At 38.4% G+C, this 20,959-nt stretch overlaps 4 protein-coding genes across 5 annotated transcripts; all 4 read left to right on the top strand.

Moving 5' to 3' along the window:
* The first annotated feature begins 254 nt into the window (after positions 1-254).
* Positions 255-1,807, top strand: LOC108612313 (uncharacterized). The gene is made up of 2 exons (XM_018005192.2): positions 255-1,128; positions 1,184-1,807. Exons 1-2 carry the CDS (start codon positions 760-762, stop codon positions 1,331-1,333), a joined length of 519 nt encoding a protein of 172 aa, XP_017860681.1. The 5' UTR covers positions 255-759; the 3' UTR covers positions 1,334-1,807.
* A 162-nt stretch (positions 1,808-1,969) lies between these two features.
* Positions 1,970-3,456, top strand: RpS9 (ribosomal protein S9). Its single transcript, XM_018008723.2, has 4 exons — positions 1,970-2,100; positions 2,286-2,530; positions 2,719-2,905; positions 3,180-3,456. The coding sequence occupies exons 2-4, from the start codon at positions 2,308-2,310 to the stop codon at positions 3,355-3,357; spliced, it is 588 nt and encodes a 195-aa protein (XP_017864212.1). The 5' UTR covers positions 1,970-2,100; positions 2,286-2,307; the 3' UTR covers positions 3,358-3,456.
* A 210-nt stretch (positions 3,457-3,666) lies between these two features.
* LOC108614552 (uncharacterized) lies at positions 3,667-6,094 on the top strand. The gene is made up of 4 exons (XM_018008722.2): positions 3,667-3,922; positions 4,445-4,504; positions 4,577-4,843; positions 4,905-6,094. Exons 1-4 carry the CDS (start codon positions 3,815-3,817, stop codon positions 5,463-5,465), a joined length of 996 nt encoding a protein of 331 aa, XP_017864211.1. The 5' UTR covers positions 3,667-3,814; the 3' UTR covers positions 5,466-6,094.
* A 1,488-nt stretch (positions 6,095-7,582) lies between these two features.
* path (solute carrier family 36 member pathetic) lies at positions 7,583-20,217 on the top strand. Of its 2 annotated transcripts, XM_018007042.2 has the most exons (8): positions 7,583-7,854; positions 14,859-14,913; positions 14,982-15,046; positions 17,111-17,206; positions 17,287-17,437; positions 17,499-18,301; positions 18,362-18,473; positions 18,535-20,217. In XM_018007042.2, the coding sequence occupies exons 2-8, from the start codon at positions 14,899-14,901 to the stop codon at positions 18,703-18,705; spliced, it is 1,413 nt and encodes a 470-aa protein (XP_017862531.1). In that variant the 5' UTR covers positions 7,583-7,854; positions 14,859-14,898; the 3' UTR covers positions 18,706-20,217. The 2 variants fall into 2 exon arrangements, with proteins under 2 accessions (XP_017862531.1, XP_089323118.1); XM_089466992.1 differs by lacking the exons at positions 7,583-7,854; positions 14,859-14,913; positions 14,982-15,046 and adding an exon at positions 16,984-17,039.
* Positions 20,218-20,959: the final 742 nt, after the last annotated feature.

The raw sequence follows: 20,959 nt of genomic DNA, 5'->3' as shown, positions 1-20,959 counted from the left end.
TCAGATCAAGCTCGCTATTGGTGTATTTGACGACTGCAGCTCTCGTATGCATACATAGACAAATAACCATTCTCTTCGTTTAACTCAACTAAACGATCGGGTCAAGCACAGAGAGGTACCTGTCCGATCGCATACGAAGACGTTGAAGAATCGACGTTTACCGTGTCTCTCCCTGCACGAAGTTCGTTGAAAAAACGTCACATGAACAGTGCTGCCAGCAGAGGGTGCTCCCATTGGTCACTTATAGTCGACAACATTGAGCGCGACTAGTGTATGGGTGAAAGTTGCCCTATATAAAGGGCAGCAGCCGCAGCATCTCTTCAGTTGTCCAGGCCTGGTGGAGGTCAGTCGTGCAGTGCAGTAAAGTGAAGTAAGGTGAAGTGCGTGATCGTTCAGCTAAGCAATAAATACTTGGAGGAAACACTTGGAAGGCAATACTTATAGTCAATACATAGAAGAAATACTTAGAGGAAATACTTACTTCAGTCGTTTTATTAGCCATTAGAGTAATGAATCATACTATAGTACATATACAATATATTATAATTAATTATGTCGATAAGTAGCCATATATACATACATGTATATACATATATAGAGTATATATCAAATTAAATCTCTGCACCACATTAATTCTTTATAAATGAAACTGAACATTTGTGTAAATGTCTTTTTAATACCGTCACGCTTGGGGTCAACGTAAACAAGGCAACATTTTCAATCAGTTAGTTTAGCTTTGGCTCTTTGGCCGAACACAATATGTGGAAATTGTTGATTGGGGTACTCATCGCTTGTACGGCCGTACGGTGTAGTCACTTCAAGTTGAACAATGTGATCTGTCGCTGCTACGACACCGCCTACTGCACGTTCAAGCAGTGCGAGCTGACAATAAGACGCAGGGGCATGGCTGCCTTCAGTATGTACACGGTGCTGCATAAGCGGCCTGTGGACAACATCTACATCAATCTGGAACTGTTCAAGAAGTCGAACGGCTATCGCTCCTACCTGATCAACCAGAGCATCGATTTTTGCTACTACATGCGTAATCCCAAGGCCTACATATTCTTTCACGCCTTTCACAAGACTTTCGTGGCTGTCTCTAACTTCAATCATACGTGTCCCTATGACGTGAGTTCCAGTTAATTCAACTGAGTCCTGCCAATCATTATCATTCTGATTACAGCACGACATTATAATCAATCGATTCATTTACGAGCGGGGCTCCATGATAGATCTGCCCTTACCAAACGGGGAATATATGATCAACGTCAAACTCTCGGTTTCCAAAATTTGGCGTGCAGAACTTAAAATCTTTGTCACACGATCTGATTAACAATAAAATTATACTATAAAAGCAAGTGATTTTTTTTTACATATCCCCAGAGTTCAGTTACTTCAAAAGCTGTGAATTGTTTACCAAAGATAATAAAACCACATTTGATGTGTATGTGGCAGTGCTATATAAGGAACCCGTCGATAGTATTTTTGTAAGTAGCTCGAACTCTTTTGTACGTAATTAAATTTGTTTTAAATTGTGATGGGATTCATTAAAGCTTACTCCGTGCTGCACTAAAATTATGAAAAATGAGAAGGCCAATTTTTGTGAGTTCATGCGTCATTCGTACCCAACGAAATTTTCAAAATTAGCCTCAGTCTTTTTTAAAAAGCGTTCGAATATAAATCACAGCCGATCCTACCAGGTTTGTACCGTACTAAATTCGTTTTATCAACTATAAACATTTTAATTTGTTTTTTTTTTTTTGAAATTTTTCTTCGTGTAAACGTATTCAAGAAATGGAAAGCTGAGGTGCAACTTTTTGCCCGCGTATCTCACTAAAATTAATTTATTTATTTATTTTTAATGTTGTATATATCAACGATTTGCCTTTGAATACTCAACGTTTTTATTTATCGATAAGAAAAATAGTCATTTGCTATTCTCACAAAAGAGTGCTACCAGACTGTTTTATTTAGTGGCAACAATTTCACGTAGCATTAACATTAACAGAAGTCACTCGTTACAGTGCGGCCACTAAGCAGACGAGTCTCCTCTCTAATTTTGAATCGCTCTTTCTTTCAGCGTGAAACATCAAGCCGAACGTATGTTGAAATTGTGGTCTCCTAAATAATTAAAAAATATGGCAAATAATAGCTATTATTATTTGAAATATTGTGCAGTTATATTATCTTAATACCTAAGCAAAACTTATTTATTATAATTTCTTGAAAATATTCACGGATGTCAGTTATACAGTGTGATTAATATCTAACCTCTTATTTTACAGTATCGGTTGAATTGTTGGAATCATGGTTAACGGCCGCATACCCTCGGTCTTCTCGAAGACCTATGTGACTCCACGTCGCCCCTATGAAAAGGCACGTCTGGACCAGGAGTTGAAGATCATTGGCGAATATGGTCTGCGCAACAAGCGCGAAGTGTGGCGCGTCAAATACGCCCTGGCCAAAATCCGTAAGGCTGCCCGTGAGCTGCTGACTTTGGAAGAGAAGGACGAAAAGCGTCTATTCCAGGGTAAGTTGGCAGATGATGCCCCCGTTCAACTGCTACCCATGTCTTGATGATTTGTATTTAAAATATTACTCTGACACCTCTTGGCGGAATACACATTGACGTTAACTAATACATGCTGAAAAAAATCAAATACCATTTGCTAGATTGTTTAGTACTATTTAATATAATAATTTGCACTTTTTCTTTAGGTAACGCTCTGCTGCGTCGTTTAGTGCGCATTGGTGTCTTGGATGAGTCTCGCATGAAGCTCGATTACGTGCTCGGCTTGAAGATTGAGGACTTCTTGGAGCGCCGTCTGCAGACCCAGGTGTTCAAGCTTGGATTGGCCAAGTCCATCCATCATGCACGCGTGTTGATCCGTCAGCGTCACATTCGGTAAATTAACGCCAGGCAACAATTCTAAATGCTAAGAAAATAATGTTCAGTAAGACCACTTGGGAGTCGAACAAGCCAAGAATAAAGCAGAGCTTGCACCGACTCTCAACGTCTTTTGGTCATGTTTGTTGATCACCCAGTTGTTCACACATACCATAATGCAAAGCTACATAGCGTAAGTTGCACTGAACAGTTTGCTCCAACTTGATAGCTCCGAGCTGAGTTAATGCATTTGCCTGTATTAATATTTCTATTTCTTTTTTATGTTAAATAGTGTGCGCAAGCAGGTGGTCAACATTCCATCTTTCGTGGTGCGTCTGGATTCGCAGAAGCACATTGACTTCTCCCTGAAGTCGCCCTTCGGTGGTGGCCGTCCCGGACGTGTCAAGAGGAAGAACTTGAAGAAGAACCAGGGTGGTGGTGCAGCAGCTGCCGAAGAAGAGGAGGACTAAACTGCAAGTCAGTTAATTTTTAATGAAATAAAATGGAATTATTTACAAAATAAATGTAAAGTCCTTAAGAAAAAACAAATACAAGTTTGTATGTACATACATATGTGTGTCCATTTGTGGTGGTGGGTTTTTCGCGTTGCCAGACTATCGAATTAGTCCGAGTATAACACGTGTTTAGTGAGAGCAGCAAGTGTAAAATCGCTTTCGCCAACATACAATGGGAGAGTATACACGTACAGAGTCCAGAGCCTAAACTTGTGACGTCACTTAAATTGAGTCGTGCAGCTCGCTCAAAGCGTTGCCATCGTGTGCTGCATACCATGCGCCGGCAGTCTGTGAGCGGCTTTTGGCGAGTGCAGCTGTGTTTTGGTTTTCATTTGGAGTAGTTGACATTCTAAATTGTGTCATAGTTGTTAGGAATTTAATATTGAAATTAAATAGCAAACTGCTAGCAAATATGCCAAAAGGCGTTGATAAAGTAAAAGTGAACGTGAAGGAACGGGTCGAAGATGAAAACTGTGACCTAAGCCTCTCCGAGCTGACGGAAATACCAGTGCGTGAAATTGTGAGTAAATTATATGCAGAGCCACGATTAAGCACAATAATATCGGCGTATATCGCTAATTATCTTCTGTACTGAGCCGAATTATGACCCCTCTGATACGACGCACAAGTGCAAACAAAGCGCTGGCCGTCTAGCCAGTTGTAGCCTGTCTCGCTCTCGCCAGCACAAACAGTTGAATACGGCGATTGCTGTTGTTGTTGTTGTAGCCTGGATGCCTAGTGCTGCCGGCTGGTTTGCAATTAACGCTGACGTTGACTGCATTGCATTTACACTTGAGAGCGCTGCATAAGGAAGATGCATGTGTATGTGTGCGTGTATATGAATGTGTGTGTGTGCTGCCGAAATTGCTTCAGGGGGTTGATTTTTGTGATTTGGCAGCGCAGCTACCACCCCTCGGACACTGAGTGGCACGGGAAAGTTGCCAAATATTGTATTCTACTGTTGTTTTCGGGGGTTTCTTTTTTGGTTGTTGAACTTCCTGTTTAAAATTCAACTCATTCAGTTCATATTTTTCCTTCGCAGGCTTCGTTCAAGCGGGTTGTCTTCCTGGACCTCTCCAGCAACCGGCTGGCCACACTCGGCGTACGTATGAAAAACAAAGAAAATATATACATAAGCACATTAGTTAATTAGCATATGTTTACTGATCCATAGCACAACTTCACCACGCTCACGCGGCTAATCAAGCTGGATCTGAGCAAGAATCAAATTCGTTTTCTGCCCGAAGACTTTGGCCAACTGGAACATCTGCGTCACTTGGACTTATACGACAATTGCTTGGAGCATTTACCATTGAGCTTTGGTCGATTGCGTTGCTTGCGCTATTTAGACTTGAAGGGCAATCCCTTGACGCCCGCCTGGCAGAAAATTGTTGGCTGCTGTTCCACATTGAAGGACTGCCAACAGGCGGCCAAGAATACTGTAAGACAAGTGGCACTTCAGTTGAGTGGCCTTTTATGTACAATTTGCTCACATTTTGCAGGTGAACATTTGTGCAAACTACAAGTCCGAATTCATTGAACGTGAACGTTTAGCCGCCCAAATGCGCCAAGCGAGCTCTTCACAATTGGCTGGGTCCGGCGATGGGGACGCCAGCTCCACGTCCAACCAGAGCACAAAGGCCAATGGCGGCGAAGCATCCAAAAAGACCGGCAAAGCCAATAAAAAGTCAAAGTCAAAGAAATCGGGGGCCCCAACTGAAAACGAGCTCACAATCAAACCAGTTAATGCCGGTCCCATCAAATCCACAACCAATCAAAAGAACAATCAAAAGAAAAAGTCCACCAGTAGCAGTAAAAGGAGAGGGTGGCTCAAAACCCTATCGGGTGTTGCTTTCTCATCGCTGATGACATTTCTGTTGCTCTTCATGATCAATGTACTCATCATTTATATGATTATGTTCAAGAATCCGGACATTGCGGATAAGCTGGTGGAGTATATTCCGCATCAATATCGCGACTGGATACTGACCAAAACGGAAATCTTTCGATTGCGCGTCACCGACTGGATCTCAGAGTTTCGCACTCCGCCAGAGGAGCACTGACGATTCATTTATTTGAAGCCTTAGAGCGCGGGGTTTCAAATAGGTTAACAGTCAATGAAAATCGGATGCATAGCGCGTGTGTGGGAAAGATTGACAATTTTGATCGAGTGGAGAGACCAATGCAACAAAACTGAAAGACCCCAATGTACTGCCATATATTTGTATATTTAAGTATTTACGTCCATTGGCAAGAAATTTTTACCTCACATACAAAAACACACACACACACACATAGAGCATCAGAGCTAAATAATATATATGCAATGTAAACTACTCTCAATCAATATCACTTCTAACTAACATTTACAATAGATCAAACAGAAACTCAATAGTAACTGAAAGACAGTTCCAAACTGGCAAACACACTCATAGAAACTACAGACACAGTCAGCGTGCTTCACACGGCTATAAAACACTTATCTATGTACCAGATTCTTAATATCTATGTAAGAATTTCTTGTGCAATTTACAAATCTTTTTATTAGTTTTGTTTAAATCCCAGTTCAAGTAAGGATTATGATTTTATGCTAACAGATTTAAAATCTATTGTATAATATAAAAAGTATTTTGTTTTTAATCTTAATAAATTCTTTCGTTTAATGCTGTAAACGGAAAGTGGTTTCATATAATTTTTATGCATACAGATTTTAAATTATATATATTATACGTAAAACATAACAAATGTATACAAAAAGATTTGCTGATTTTTGGAATAAAATTTTACATTTTAATAGACCAAAGAAAGTTGTAATTTATAATCCACTTTTGTGCTTATTTAGTAAGGGTAAGGCTAAGGAAATTTTAATAATAATGATGAATTGCGATTATCAACTTTTAATTGCTAAGTAGCATTCAAATATCATAAATCCATTGTCCAAATATTTATATATATATATATTATCAGAAATCCATTGTCCATTGAGCTAACTTAAATTATTAATTTATTTTACGCATTCATTTTTATCTTTTTTTTTTTTTATCTTCAATGCTTCATTTAACTGAAATCTATTAATAGCTTAGCTTAAATAACTTTTCTGATTAACCAAACCCATCGGCACTCTTTATTAAATTGAAATCAACCAATTAGCGACCTATCTCGTAGCACTTTAAAAGTTTTAAAGCACACGGCACACACCTTATCATGAGCCGCTAGAAAAACAGTTAGCTCTGCCACATACATATGTACATGTCTAATTTATTCAAGAATGACATGCATATCCAACATGTGCGAATTTCATCAAGTCTTTTTATTTGTATTATTTATCAATTGAATGGAAATCCCTAGACTGATGACGTACCTATGTATTTATGGTTGATGGATGTGTAAATTAGATGCCAATCGACATGACATTGCACTTTATTAGATAGCTGCGATAAGTGAATAGTTGTAAACTTTTTTGAAATGATCTGGGACTCGAATATACAAATACTTAATATTGAAGTACAAAAAAAAATATTATGTTTCATTATTATTATTATTATTATTTTGAAGGGTTGGCTCTGCACGCTTTTGCTGACGCAATGGAGTTTTTATCTTTATCAGAAACCAAATCGGATGCCGTAGCGTGTTGTATTGCAGCGCTTCTATTTTAAAGTTTCACATTTCCGTTGGGAGTGAGAGAGAACTTTAAAAGTATTCATTGTGATTATGAAACACCTGAAACGATTTCGTCAGCCAGGTGGCAAGTCTAAACGGCGCAAGCCCTTCTCTGACCAAGAGGGTTGGTAGTGTTGCAGTTCAACCTCTCAACGTGTTATCCTAATGCTTATCCTTATTCTCTTGCTCAGCCAAATGCACTGCCAACTCACAAGTCGAATTTGCTGTAACAAATGTATTTAGAAAGATTTGCTGATATTCGAATAACTTTTAACATTTTAATAGACGTGGTCCATTATAAACTGTGTATTTAACAAGCTAAGGCAGTGTTATTGTGTTAAAGAGTGCCGCAAAGAGAGAGAGAGAGAGCGAGAGAGAGACGATAAGAGAGTGGCAAAGAGTGCACAGCCAGATTGCTCTTTGCGCTGAGTTGCTTCTGCGTGTTGAGTGTTGTATTGTATACGGCTGTTTAACGGATTTTCAGTATTTTGGCGGGCTGAACGCGCGCTCTTAAGAACGACGGTCGGCCAACCTAGCGTCAGTCGCAAACTGACTTTGATGCCGCATGGTCAATGCTTTGCAGGCGGTGCGACAATTGTTAAACATTTTAAAGAACATGTGCATTCTTTAACCTAATATTAGTTATTTTACAATAGCCTCAAAGTTATAAGAAATTGTGTACGAAGACGAGAAAATACACGTTAGCTAGTGTGTAAATTAAAAAAACTTTATTGTGCACAGAGTGTAGTGCTAAACCAAAGGAAGCCAACGATTTTAGCAAGAGTCAGCAAAGTAAGTACATACATACACACACACACACACAACCCACACATATAAAAATGTCTACTTGTGTATGTCGCATGCGAAGAGCATAAATACACATGGCACGAATTTGGATGTCTAGAAATAGAATGCATGGCAATAGTAAAGTGTTATATGGGCTGCCGATCAAACGCATACGTTACATGACTACGGCTATTAAAATCGTTAACATTGCCCAATTAAGTAGGTACATTCGTTCTAAACTAATGAGCAAATGTCAAAATTACACAAGCGTACACTGATGAAAGATACCCATAGACCATAGACCGATATAGAATGTGACCCAAAAATAAGCAGACAACCAAATTTGTATGACCAATTTTTTGGTTAATACATTATTATTCAACATATTCACGGGGCCTGTCTGAACAACAAAAGATTAACGTCAATTACATTTCAACATTGTGCTGCGCACGAGAATCCGCTGCATATTGTTATATAGTATCTGTAAACCATTTAAAGCCGCAGCCAGAGATATGTATTCATGCAAATGCCATACAAATTTCTGACAGGTAAAAAGAAAATGCCCTTTTAACGTGGACACGCGCCTGCAACGTAAGCAAAACGAAGCGAGCGCTCGCTGCGCAGCTGACGTCGACAGCAACAGCAACGGCTACAGCATTGGCTTGGTTCACTGCCAGCGTTGTACCTGTGCGCCCTTATGTTCTTCTCTCTCTCTCTCTCTCTCTCTATCTCTCTCTCTCTTCACTTGCATATTACGTTGTGGCGGCATTTTTCGCAGACCTTTGACACACACTTCCGATTTGCATAGCACATTCGACGTGTTTTCAATGAATGAAATCTATATCACGTAACACGTAACATTTAACGACAACACAAATTAAGCGCGCGCTTTCTAATTTACCATTGGGTTGTGCAGAAAATTTGCTTCATTTACTCGATTGCAGATGTCTGAGATCTTGTTGCTGTTGTTGTCAGTGTGTGCATGAGCTTCATTGAAATTGTTGATGCGCCATGCCGTGTTTTCCCCAAAGTGCGATATTCAAAGGTAATTGAGCATTTGAAGGGAGAAATCGAATTGTGCTTTAGCTGTATAGTGTCTAGGCTTTAGTGCAGGCAAACACCCACAACATTGGCAAGCAGTGAGCTAAACACACCCACGCAAACACGCACACACACACCCACTAATGCCAGCTGACGTACAGAGGAGCGTTCAGGCTATTGCATTGTAATGAAAAGCTCGGGAAAATTGAACAAACAAAAAAAAATTAGAATCGACCATAAAAGGCAAATACAAATGTGAGGCGACCTTCGGTGCTCAGCCAACACCTCTACCTTATCTATTACCATTCGGCGGGCATTAAGTGAGACTGCATAGTGGTACCAACACTTTCCAATGTCGCGTGGAGCTATTGATTTTTGTGTGCTGCGATAATTAACATTAAAAAGAATATCCGCAGCTAAAGCGAATGGTGGAAAAGGCGCAGAACAGTGACGTCAGCATGCGAAAATATAAGGGCAAGAACTTTATGCAGGGTTCAACGTCAGCAACTGCTGTTGCGTGGGCAGCAATCGGGGTTTTGTTTTTCTCAGAAATGCTAATCTCTATTCATTACAAATCTATATGTTAATTGTGTGTGTTTTTTTTAGAGCTTAAGTAACTGGAATTGGGTATTATATTTATTGCAAAGATTGAGTTGAAAATAGATTGTTGTATAGAAGCTCTTAATTCAACTGAAAGAATTGTATTTGAGTGAGTCGTAAAATTGTCTTTCTATAGATAGATCAGTCATCAATATCCAGACTTTAATTGACACTATGATATAAGGTAAATAATGCATGGAAATCTTTCTTTGTTGGATGACCTATATACTCCGAAGATCAATTATCAATGATTAACTATCTAGATTGGGACTGCTGGAAGACCTAGCTTAACACTTTGTCGGCATTAATATCCATTGCAATTATAATTAAACTACCCAGAGCACCTCCACTAGTATTCGATCCATTGTTTACTGTTATTTTTGTAGCATTTGCTGTTCTATTCCGAACTGTCGTTTGTTCTTGACGATATGGTTTCTTGTTTGCCTGTCAATTTGCGCAAATTGTTTGCACACGCCCTTGCACTTGACTCGACTGGACTTGACTCGAGTTCTTGGTGGTAGAGCGTGGAAGAACCACGGCCTCAAGACAAATTGATTTATTTTTAGATGCAGCCAATTACCGTAACGTAGTCACACAGCTCAGGTGGCAATGGCAATGGCAACGGCAACGTTACCACTCGCTCAATGGTTAGAGGACCTTTCCAGCGGTCGAGCCACTTCATAGTTCAGCATTTGACATTTAGTCTATAAATTATCTCGTAAATAATCTTGCATTGATAAACTGAGCACAGGAATCTTATCTGATTATGCAACTTAAAAGCTCTCGAAAGCACTCTAATTGTTTATAGTTCTGCACTTATCTACGAAATGGTAATTACCTACGAATACCTACTATATACAAATACATTACGAAGGCATGCGAATGCACTTGGGAGCGTCTCACGTGCCCACAATAATAATAATAGTAGTAGTCTAAATGCTACCTGAAAATGATGGCATTATTATTTAAACAGCAGCTATAAAATTCTATTGCTGCCTGCGTCATATATTGTTGTTGATCTTAAGCGAGTAGTACGTAAATACTAAATCCAATTGGAATTGCGTTTATTGTCTTTGTTTGATAGTATTAGAGCACTAATACGTAGGCACTTTCACTGTAAATATTTTGAAACATAATAACATTGTTAGGGAAAAATTCCCTACTGTGACTGGTTCGCATTAATAAGAATAACATTTCTGATTACACAAATGCAACATGAACCCAAGCATAGCGATTTGTAGCTGATGAAATTTCTATGAAACATTGCAAGTTCCCACATCACCAGATGCTAAATATAAACATAATTATTTGAAAAGTATTTGTACATATAGATATATACAGAGGTTCGCATATACCACTGTGTGATTCATGATTCAGGGCTTTTAATTTTATTATCTTATCGATGTAAACATAAACGTATTCAATAATGTAAATTCCCGTTAGTGATATGAAAGAAAACATTTATATAGCTTACAACATTTTTTATAAAGAATGTATATATATATAGACCAAGCGTCATGAGAATTGCATGTGGCGGGCCAAATAAATATTTATATACATATTTATTTCTAAAACGAGAGCACGTGTTTTTATACCCTGAACCCATTGAAAATGGGAAATCAGGGTATAATGGTTTTGTTTATACCCTGAACCCATTGAAAATGGGAAATCAGGGTATAATGGTTTTGTGAAAAAGTATGTAACGGGCAGAAGGAGGCGTGGCAGACCCCACAAAGTATATATATTCTTGATCAGCGTGACGAGCTGAGTCGATATAGCCCTGTCCGTCTGTCCGTCCGTCCGTCCGTCCGTCCGTCCGTCCGTCCGTCCGTCCGTCCGTCCGTCCGTCCGTCCGTCCGTCCGTCCGTCCGTCCGTATGAGTGCGTCGATCTCAGAAGTTATAAGAGCTAGAGAGCTGAAATTTGGCATGCATACTCGTGTGTACCATACGCAGTACGAGTTTGCTTTATTTTTTCGATAAATCGTCCGATAACTTTTTTATCGAGAATAATCGAAAAATTGATTTTGTTTTTTTAGCCTAACTTGAACATTTTTAGACCTGGAGTCTTCAAATTTGTGTTGTATATAAAGTTAATCGATACAAAGATTTTGTAATTTACAGATTTTGGATACCACGCCCCCTTCTCCACCAATTTGTAAAAAACGCATTTCAAGTACTAGAGACTTGTGCTTTGGAATGTACACACATATTTACCATATAATTACACTCTGAAAGTTTCATTAAGATCATATGTTTACAAAAGAAATTATTCGACAAATAAATTCTCATAATATTGCCCACACTGCAGCGCAGCCCAAGCGCAGTCGCTGCTTACTGCGCAGTTAGCAGAGCGCAGGCTTATGCGTGCGTGTGGATGCATCTGTATGTATGTGTGCATAAAAGAAGTGCAGAATGATTAGAATATCAGATTAGAGGGTTCAGGGTATCTCCTAGTCGAGCAGTCTCGACTAGAGCTTTCTTACTTGTTTTAATTTTGGTTAGGGGCCTGGCCGCTTCGTCCAGAGAGTGAACTGAGCTCGCTCTCAAAGCAGGATGCTGCGCTGAATTGCAAAGAGAGGAGATAGCATGACGTCACATAGGCGCAACAGTCGTCTCTCTCACTATCTCCCTCTCTCTATCTCTCACTCTCTCTCTCTCTCTCTCTCTCTCTCTTTCTCTTCTTGCTTGTCATTTACAGTGTTCCACACATTTGATTCAGTTTTAGTAAATCTTAATGCGCCTCTACTCTTGCGTACGTCTAATTTCATTCGTATTTGTATTCGCATTCGTTTTGAATATTTTTCAATAGAATATACCAAATTGGTTCAGCCATTGTCAAAATTTCATTTTCAAGGTCGTCTCGCATTAGATGCTGCAAAAAGAATTTGTTATTTTAGTCTTGTCAATAGCTGTTTCCCAATTTATCATCGGCTAGCCTGCCTCATATGTCCACATTATATATGTAGAAGATGTGTATTTGTTCTTTTGTAATCTTTAGTTCTTCGACTATGCGACATTTCCTCAAACACAACTAGCTTCAATTAGAGCAGCAAACCAACCCACAAAGATATAAAAAGAAACACGACCAAGAAATTAATTGAGATGATGAAATCGTGTATATTTTTGGCAATTCCTAAGAAATTCCATTGAAATGACAATACGAACATTGAGTGAACTTTGAAAGGGCATCAATTTACAACATCTGATATATCTTGATATATATTTAGTTTTCACTTTTTGTCTATGTTATGTGGGAGCGTTCCTATGTGCACGCAACACAAAGTAATTTGAGGGGTTTTTTTTTTTTTTTTTTTTGTTTTATACATTTTTTGGCAATGATATAAATCGATCCGTTATCTAAAGGTTAAACGCAACCGGTTCTAGCCGGTTCTCTGGGTCTAGAACGAAGACAACAAATGTGATATGGGGCGAGCAGGGAACGTCACTAAATATAAACGAATCAAACAAGAACTCGAACTAAATAAACTGTGCCAATTCGCACTGGGTGAAGGTTCTTTCATGTGTGTTGTTAAATACCTGATGAGGTAAATATGCATTTAGACACACATATGTTCTATCGACTAAAAGACCCCACTCTATATTGTCGCCAAAACAATATATTTCATTCATGCCTGCGCGTTCCGGTCTCAGATAAGATCAGATAAGATCTTATCTCACTCGTAACTTATCAGTGTTTTATATACGTGCTTCTAGTGACATGGGCAATCGGCTCTGGATTGTAAATATATAAATTTATAACTCTTAAGGAGCTACTGGTGAAAGAGTATAACTCTTGCGGCGATTACGGTAATGCAATTAAGATTAAGCTTGAGATTTTGTTGAAGTGCTATTAAATCAGATTTCCTTTCTGTAGTTGATTAATAATTGGTCTTTTTATGAGCGCAGTATGATTGTTGTCAAGAAATTTCGACGCGTTTCTGCCCGCTCAAAAGTTCATTAAACCTTCATGAGAAATGTGCTGAGCTCAGCGGAGATGAGAAAAAAAAGCCAATAAACGAACGAAACCTGAACATTGAAATGTGTCTACGCAGCCGCATGAATATTCATGTAAATTGGCCAAAACAAAAGCCAATTTATCTCTGCCATTTGATATATTACACATACGAACGACTACTCAATATGAAATTTGACGTAGCCTGAAGCTGAGCCATGCCCACGTGTCTCCACTTGATATCAAAGGTTCTATAAGCAACAGCTGAGCTCTACCTTCGTTTGAGCTACTAAATTTTTTGTCAACGCCAGCAAAGTGTTAATTGCTAGCAGCAGCAAAATTAGAAAGCCAAATTGTGACACAAAGCCAAAGTACAAGGCTGTTTCTATTGACGCATGTGACAGGCAAATGTGCCGCCGCCCCCTTACCAAAAAAAAAAATAAATAAATAAATAAATAAAAACAAAAAACTTGTGACAATTTCACCACTCGACAATGTGAAGTGTAGCACATGTGAAATGGCTAAAATCAAAATTCAATTTGTGCTGCCTCAGATTTAACCAAACATATTCGTATATTAATAATAGATCCGCGGCGGATAAGCAAGTTTGCTTTTCGATTCTCATCAACGCAATGACAGCGCTAAAAGAACATTTTCGACAGAACAGACCAAATTGGGCACAGCGCGAGAGTTCATTGATAGCAAGTCTAAATATAGAACTCATTAGATGGCACTTAAGTGACATAAAGAGAAATTAAGTGAATATAAGTTGTCATACGTCGAACAATTGCCCAACCAAACAAACATTTGTATGCAAATCTCCACAGCAACGAAAAAGCTAAACGAATTGCAATCGAGCGCAACTGACTGCATGATGCTCGCTCATTGTTTAAATAAGAGTCTATCCACACTCTCGGCTCTAGTTGATCTCGAAGCTATGAAACTATTTTAGGTAAAGTTTTACTCTTTGATTTGCCAAGCCTTCAAGACAACTCATTTGAGGCCTGAAGTGCTACCACGCCTTGAATCTTGAAAAAAGTTACACAATTGTACAGATATATATAGGTATTTTCAATTTCAAGCTAGACATAGACAAGCCCAATTTACTTTCGTTTCATTTGCCGAATTTCCAATCAAGAAGAATTGATTGACGCCAAGACAGACCGTAGACAAAGCCCATATGCTCTCATTTAATTTGCTGATCAAGCATTCTATATATAAAAAACGCGTGGAATAAGTTTCAATAAATTAAATCAAATGCCTTTTACTCGCAAATGAAATGTGCGGCGGCCCACGAATCAATTAAAAGGCAATTGGACGCATAAAATGTGAACAAATTAAAGACATTGTCTGCTGATTCAATCAGGCGAATTCTATTAATTATTAATAATATTGAAATTCTCTCTCTACTTTCAGAGACAAAATAGCAGCGAAATAACACACACAAATAAACACAATGGTGAACATTATAGTGAGTAGCTAAAGACTTTACGATTTTCCATTTGATTGTTGGACTCAAAAATTGATTTTTGATTACAGGATGGCAGCGCGAAACATGCGCCACAGGAAATGGAACAGTTCCTGCCCGGCGATGGCACTAACAAGTAAGTCTCCTCCCCCTCTCTCCCTCACTCTCATATTAAGAGATCTAATATATTAACTAAGCCAACAATTGGCTTTGCGTGCTCGTCAATTAATTGTAAGTTTAGTCCGACAAATTGCTGTACAATGATGCCGCCAAATGTCACACGGCTGGCCAATTAGCCAGACGCCACAAAAATTAGCTCTGTCATGCAGCGATATTATGTGCCACCATACAAGTATATATATGGTTGATGATCACAGTTATTAACTAGTCAGCTACTGCCTCTAATTGGAACAACAAATTGTTGCTTTAGTTGCTAACTAGACCTAGATCTAGTTATATACTTATTTGCCAATCGTATAGGTGTAATACGCAGCTTCACTTCTGAATGGGAATAATTCATAATTATATACACATACAATATACACAACATACATATATACAATTCTATAGAAACAGATAATCGCTTACGTACTTTGCTTTTTAGACAAAGCTCAAAGTTTGCAAATATTTTTATACAATCAATAATGTAATGAAATTGCAAATGGGAAATCAAGGTATAATGGTCTTGTGAAAAAGTTTGTAACGGGCATAAGGAATCATCGCAGACCCCATAAAGTATATGTATGAAAAAAGAAATTATTCAACAATTAAATTCTCATAATATTTCCCACGCTGCAGTGCAGCCCAAGCGCTGTCGCTGCTAACTGCGCAGTCAGAGCAGCGTGCGTGTGGATGCATGTTTATGCATAAAAGAAGTGCAGAATGAGTAGAATATCAGCTTAGAGGGCTCAGGGTATCACCTAGTCGAGCAATCTCGACTTGTTGCTATATAATTCACTTTGATTTTTGTTTTTGCGAACTGAACACTAATTTGTTTATTATATTTCTCGAATGCAAATATTATTTTTCATGAAAATTGAGAAACGTAATATACATAAATATTGCTCATCACGAATTGAAAATTGAGCTTTCATCTCACTGATAACAAATAAATAAATAAATTTTCCTATTTAGAATGACATTAGCTTAGTATCAACAACGAGCTAATGTCGTAAAGCACAAATAAAAATAAATTATTCCACGAAACTCTGGGAGCAGAATTTAAACAGAATAATCGGGCAAGATAACCTTTTTATATTATTTTAGTGAGCAGACCTTGCTCTTCAAATGATAATAACTTATTTAATGAATTTATAATCAAAATGCTTTAACAATAAAAACTACAATAATAAGAGATTATATATTTGTATAAATTCATATATATGTATGTTTATAGATTAATGCGTAGCCAAAGAAAAGACATATTTTGTGCGGTTTGTTAAATGCTTATCAGAAGATTCTTACAGGAAATGATTTTGTGGTTTTAGGGGAAATGACTAGATATAAATTTAAGTGTATTTTAATTATATGCTCAAGTTGACAAAACAGAAAATTCATGCAGATAATAATATATAAAAAATTTATATTTATTTTGTTTGCTATTTCAACAAATTTTTTTCTTTTGTATTATATACATAGTTAAAATCTTGTATTAATATTTAAAAGATTTTTGTATTAATTTTATTGCACTGCCTAAAAGTAGGCAATGTTATTTTTCATTGATATTTTTCACTGGTATTTTTATGCTACTGCAGCGGGCTGGCTGCACCATTGATTGTTGTTGTTTGTAGCTGATGCAATGCGCTGGCAGCTTGGAATCAGGCTGAGTGCAAAAGCAACCAACTAGCCAATCACAATTGGCATTTACTGTCCAATTTTGGGCTAGACGTTGTTGCTCTTGTTGTTTCTCTAGCGTTTTGCACAGCTTGTAAACAGCGAGTGAGACGCGTCGACGATAATTGCAGATGCAGCAATTCCATAGCAAAGAATTTCACTTACGACTGTCACATACAACATATATAAAGAAAATGGTGCACACGTTGATGGATTTTAGTTGTGACCAGAGTACAGATCGGTTCAGATACGAGCATGACAATGAGCGACTTAGAACCCACTCATGTGGAGCTGAGGTGGCATTGATATGATTTAAGGCCAACTACTTTACACTTTTACTAACTATTTTGTTATCTTTTCTTTGCAGATACAAGATACAGCCACGCAAATCAGATGCCGAGCAGGCCTTGGCTAACAGTGTTTTCGACCCGTTTACAATGCGCGAAAATGAGCATCCCACTACGTAAGTCCCCCAGCCACAAAAGGACATAATCAGAGATCTCTCTTACTAACTCTCACTCTCTATCTCTATGTTGATTGCAGCGATAATGAAACTTTGACGCATTTGCTGAAGGCCTCACTGGGAACTGGCATTTTGGGCATGCCCTATGCGTTTATGTACTCGGGCTTGGTTATGGGCATCTTTGCCACCATCCTAACTGCCTTCATCTGCACGCACTGCAGTTACGTGCTGGTTAGTATCAGAACTATCCTCTTCATTATCTTAGTAGGTTATTAATACAGTTAATCTGCAGGTGAAATGCGGTCACAAGCTGTACTATAAGACACGTCGCACCAAGATGACGTTTGCGGAAATCGCGGAGGCTGCATTCCAGAAGGGTCCAAAGAGTCTGCGCGGCTTTGCGCCCGTGGCAAAGTTTTCCATATTGTTTGGCCTGTTTCTCACCTATTTTGGCACCTGTTCCGTCTACACGGTCATCGTGGCCAAGAACTTTGAGCAGGTGCTGGTGCATTGGACGGGCCGCGACATTGAGCCGCGTGTGATCATCTGCATAATGCTCGTGCCATTGATCCTGATTGCCTGGGTGCCCAATCTCAAGTACCTGGCGCCCGTTTCGATGGTTGCCAATGTCTTCATGGGTCTCGGCCTGGGCATCACATTCTACTATCTGGTCCAGGATCTGCCGCCAATCGAGGAACGCTCCCTCGTCACGCTGTCTACGCTGCCCGCCTTCTTCTCCATAACCATCTTCGCCATGGAGGCCATTGGTGTGGTCATGCCGCTGGAAAACAACATGAAGACGCCCAAGAACTTCCTCGGCATTTGCGGTGTGCTCAGCCAGGGCATGTCTGGGGTCACACTGATCTACATGCTGCTCGGTTTCCTTGGCTATCTGCGCTATGGCAGCGCGACCGGTGAGAGCATCACTCTGAATCTCCCCATCGAGGAATGGCCCGCCCAGGCTGTAAAGGTATTGATTGCCCTGGCCGTCTACTGCACATTTGGACTGCAGTTCTTTGTGTGCCTGGAGATCGTCTGGGATGGCATCAAGGAGCGCTGCACCAAGCGTCCCATTTTCGTCAACTATGTGCTGCGGTAAGCTACGACAAAATGTATTCCACAAGTCTCTTATACTCATTTGGTATTTCATTGCAGCACCGTTCTGGTAACTGCTGCTGTAGTGCTGGCCGTTTCAGTGCCAACCATAGCGCCATTTATGGGTCTGATTGGCGCCTTCTGCTTCTCCATACTCGGCTTGATATTTCCGGTAAGTGCAGCCGAAACAGATTGCAATTAAAGTCAGCCTAACTGATCCCATCCTATCTTAGGTTATCATCGAGCTTGTCGTGCACTGGGATTCCGGTTTCGGTCCTGGCAATTGGATACTGTGGAAGAACATCGTCATCATGCTGTGCGGCGTTGCGGCCCTCATCTTTGGCTCTCTGTCGGCCATTCAGGATATCATGAAGGTCTACAGCGGGTCCACGGAAGCCCAATAAGTAATTGGGAAATGGAAGAATATATGAAAATAATCTCCTGTGCGTAACACAAAAACAAAAAACAAAAAAAAAAAAAAAAAAAAAAAACAGCATCAAGTATGCAAACAATGCTTTACCAAGGGATATATTCATATTTATATATATGTATACATCATACATACATATGTATATTTATTGTATGCACTATTTGTATACCATTTGATGAGACATATACATTTTAGTGTGTAGTTTGTAGAAGGAGCCAGCCGGGATTAGCTCTTGTTTATTTCCTATGAATCTAACTATTGTTAGATGTAAAAAAAAAAAAAAAGAAGAAAAAAAGCAAAACAAAATATAAAACTGCGCCCACACTTTGTACATTTTTCATGAAAGCTGAAGCGCATGGCTAAACCATAGTACACCTAGGTTAAACTATCTATTCGAGTGCCTAACTATTTAGCACACACACACAGCACCAAAACTGTCCGTTTTAGCACGCTTTAGTACACCTGCAAATGCAATTATATGAAAAAATGGAGAAAAATATTAGCTTAAACATAAATGTATATTGATTGTTGAGTACATTTTTAGTACCAATGCTACAAAGTTAACTAGCCTAAACACTCAGAGAAGAGTTTTATTGATCTTAGTGTATATTCGTAACGAGCTAAACAGATTTTGATAGCACTTTCTTCCTTTTATTCTGTCCGTCTATTTCGCTTGCATCCTCTCTGTTCTAAAAGAGTATTACATAAAAAGAGAAAACAAAAACCAAAATTTTGCAAACATTTTCATTTTGTTTTTAGCATGTTTAGTTTATAAGCAATACGATTTGGTTCTTGGTCTCCCTAAAGTTCTATAAGCCATTCAAAAAAAAAAAAAAAAAAAAGACTTATTTTTGTGTATATATTTTGCAGAGCTTTACAGGGAGGCCAACCAAGAAAAAAGAAAATACATTGTTACTCAAATTATATATTTTTTATACAAACATATTTAGTTCAAATTGTTAGAAAAGAAAATAAGAGAAAAACCAAACAGAGCCTGGAAAATCAGAGAATAATATTCAATTATACGATATTCTTAATGCATACTTCATTTTTTTTGCTTAACATTTTTATTTTTAATATAGCTATATTATATAAACAAGAATATTTTACTATTAAATATTTATAATATGTAAAAGAGATAAAACAAAAATTATACCGAAGTTTAAACGAATTCAAAAGCAGTTTTTGCATTTAAATCATTTTCGTGCACTGAAAAACAAAACCTAGCAACAACTACAACGAAGTTAATTTAATTATGAAGCCAAAAGTTAACTTTTATCTTAGTTCGCTAAATTTATTCGGAATTGAACATATTGTATATATAGTATGTATATGCCATGTATGAAAAGTTCTATGTAAAAACTTGTCCACGAAAACATCGAAGATTGATATGTAACTGTTTAATTTTTTGAAAAGTGTTTAAATTCAAGCAACAGCAACAACAAGACAAAAAATAAAGCGGAGTTAATTATTATATAAATAAAAATTGTTTAATTTTGGATCCAATTTAAAAACATAATATATGTGAGGAATACTCTAAAGCTGCATAAGCAAGGAGAGTGTAAGCTCTTGGATTATCTCTTTTAATTCCGACACAAAAAAAAAAAAAAAAAAAAAAAAAAAAAAAACATTTGTCTGTCATTAAACTCAGGGTATTTGCTAGTCGAGCGCCTTTTTCTAGAGTCTCATATTGATTTTTGACAGCCTTACTTAATTGATCAGTGCTGCAGCACGTGGCCCCAAATATAAAAAATTTGAAGAAATTATTAAAAATTTAAAATCATACGTAATTGGCATTAAATATATATACACACACACACAACGCATCTATCTATGTAGGTCCCAAGGCATGTCTGCTTACAAATTGAATTCGAGACGGTCCGAGCAGCGATTCGCAATTGGCAATTGGCAATTGGCTTTAAAGGCAATTGAACCTGATTGTGGGCCAATTTGGGTAACCTTTGAGTCAATGCGCTGTGCGATGCGATGCGCTCTGGAGGCCATTGCCGAACCACTCTAATGCTACTACGACTTCGCAACACTCTCAACAATTGAGCTGTGCCTGGAGAGCATTTCGTGTTATTGGCTTGTCACTTTTGTGATTTTGCGACAGTTTCGAAAGGTTTTGTTTTTTTGGTTATTGTCGACGTGGGAATGTTGGCTAGGAAATCCTTGAAACCGAAGCGTTTCCAATTTGTAATCGATGGCAAAAAGAGTAAGAAAAACGC

The sequence above is a fragment of the Drosophila arizonae genome, chromosome 4 (genome assembly GCF_054131065.1).
Source record: "Drosophila arizonae isolate 15081-1271.41 chromosome 4, UAZ_ARI_1.0, whole genome shotgun sequence".
Lineage (NCBI taxonomy): Eukaryota > Metazoa > Arthropoda > Insecta > Diptera > Drosophilidae > Drosophila > Drosophila arizonae.
The sequence above is the reverse complement of the archived record's forward strand: the minus strand, read 5'-3'. Positions and strand labels throughout refer to the sequence as shown.

What these genes read in the sequence shown, in the direction of transcription:
- LOC108612313 (XM_018005192.2), top strand. Translation starts at nt 760, where the DNA reads ATGTGGAAATTGTTGATTGGGGTACTCATCGCTTGTACGGCCGTACGG. An exon ending in ATCATACGTGTCCCTATGAC is followed by an intron (nt 1,129 to 1,183) that starts GTGAGTTCCAGT and finishes TTCTGATTACAG; the next exon opens with CACGACATTATAATCAATCG.
- RpS9 (XM_018008723.2), top strand. Translation starts at nt 2,308, where the DNA reads ATGGTTAACGGCCGCATACCCTCGGTCTTCTCGAAGACCTATGTGACT. An exon ending in CGAAAAGCGTCTATTCCAGG is followed by an intron (nt 2,531 to 2,718) that starts GTAAGTTGGCAG and finishes CTTTTTCTTTAG; the next exon opens with GTAACGCTCTGCTGCGTCGT. An exon ending in ATCCGTCAGCGTCACATTCG is followed by an intron (nt 2,906 to 3,179) that starts GTAAATTAACGC and finishes TATGTTAAATAG; the next exon opens with TGTGCGCAAGCAGGTGGTCA.
- LOC108614552 (XM_018008722.2), top strand. Translation starts at nt 3,815, where the DNA reads ATGCCAAAAGGCGTTGATAAAGTAAAAGTGAACGTGAAGGAACGGGTC. An exon ending in AAATACCAGTGCGTGAAATT is followed by an intron (nt 3,923 to 4,444) that starts GTGAGTAAATTA and finishes TTTCCTTCGCAG; the next exon opens with GCTTCGTTCAAGCGGGTTGT. An exon ending in ACCGGCTGGCCACACTCGGC is followed by an intron (nt 4,505 to 4,576) that starts GTACGTATGAAA and finishes ACTGATCCATAG; the next exon opens with CACAACTTCACCACGCTCAC.
- path (XM_018007042.2), top strand. An exon ending in CCCGGCGATGGCACTAACAA is followed by an intron (nt 15,047 to 17,110) that starts GTAAGTCTCCTC and finishes TTTTCTTTGCAG; the next exon opens with ATACAAGATACAGCCACGCA. An exon ending in GAAAATGAGCATCCCACTAC is followed by an intron (nt 17,207 to 17,286) that starts GTAAGTCCCCCA and finishes TGTTGATTGCAG; the next exon opens with CGATAATGAAACTTTGACGC.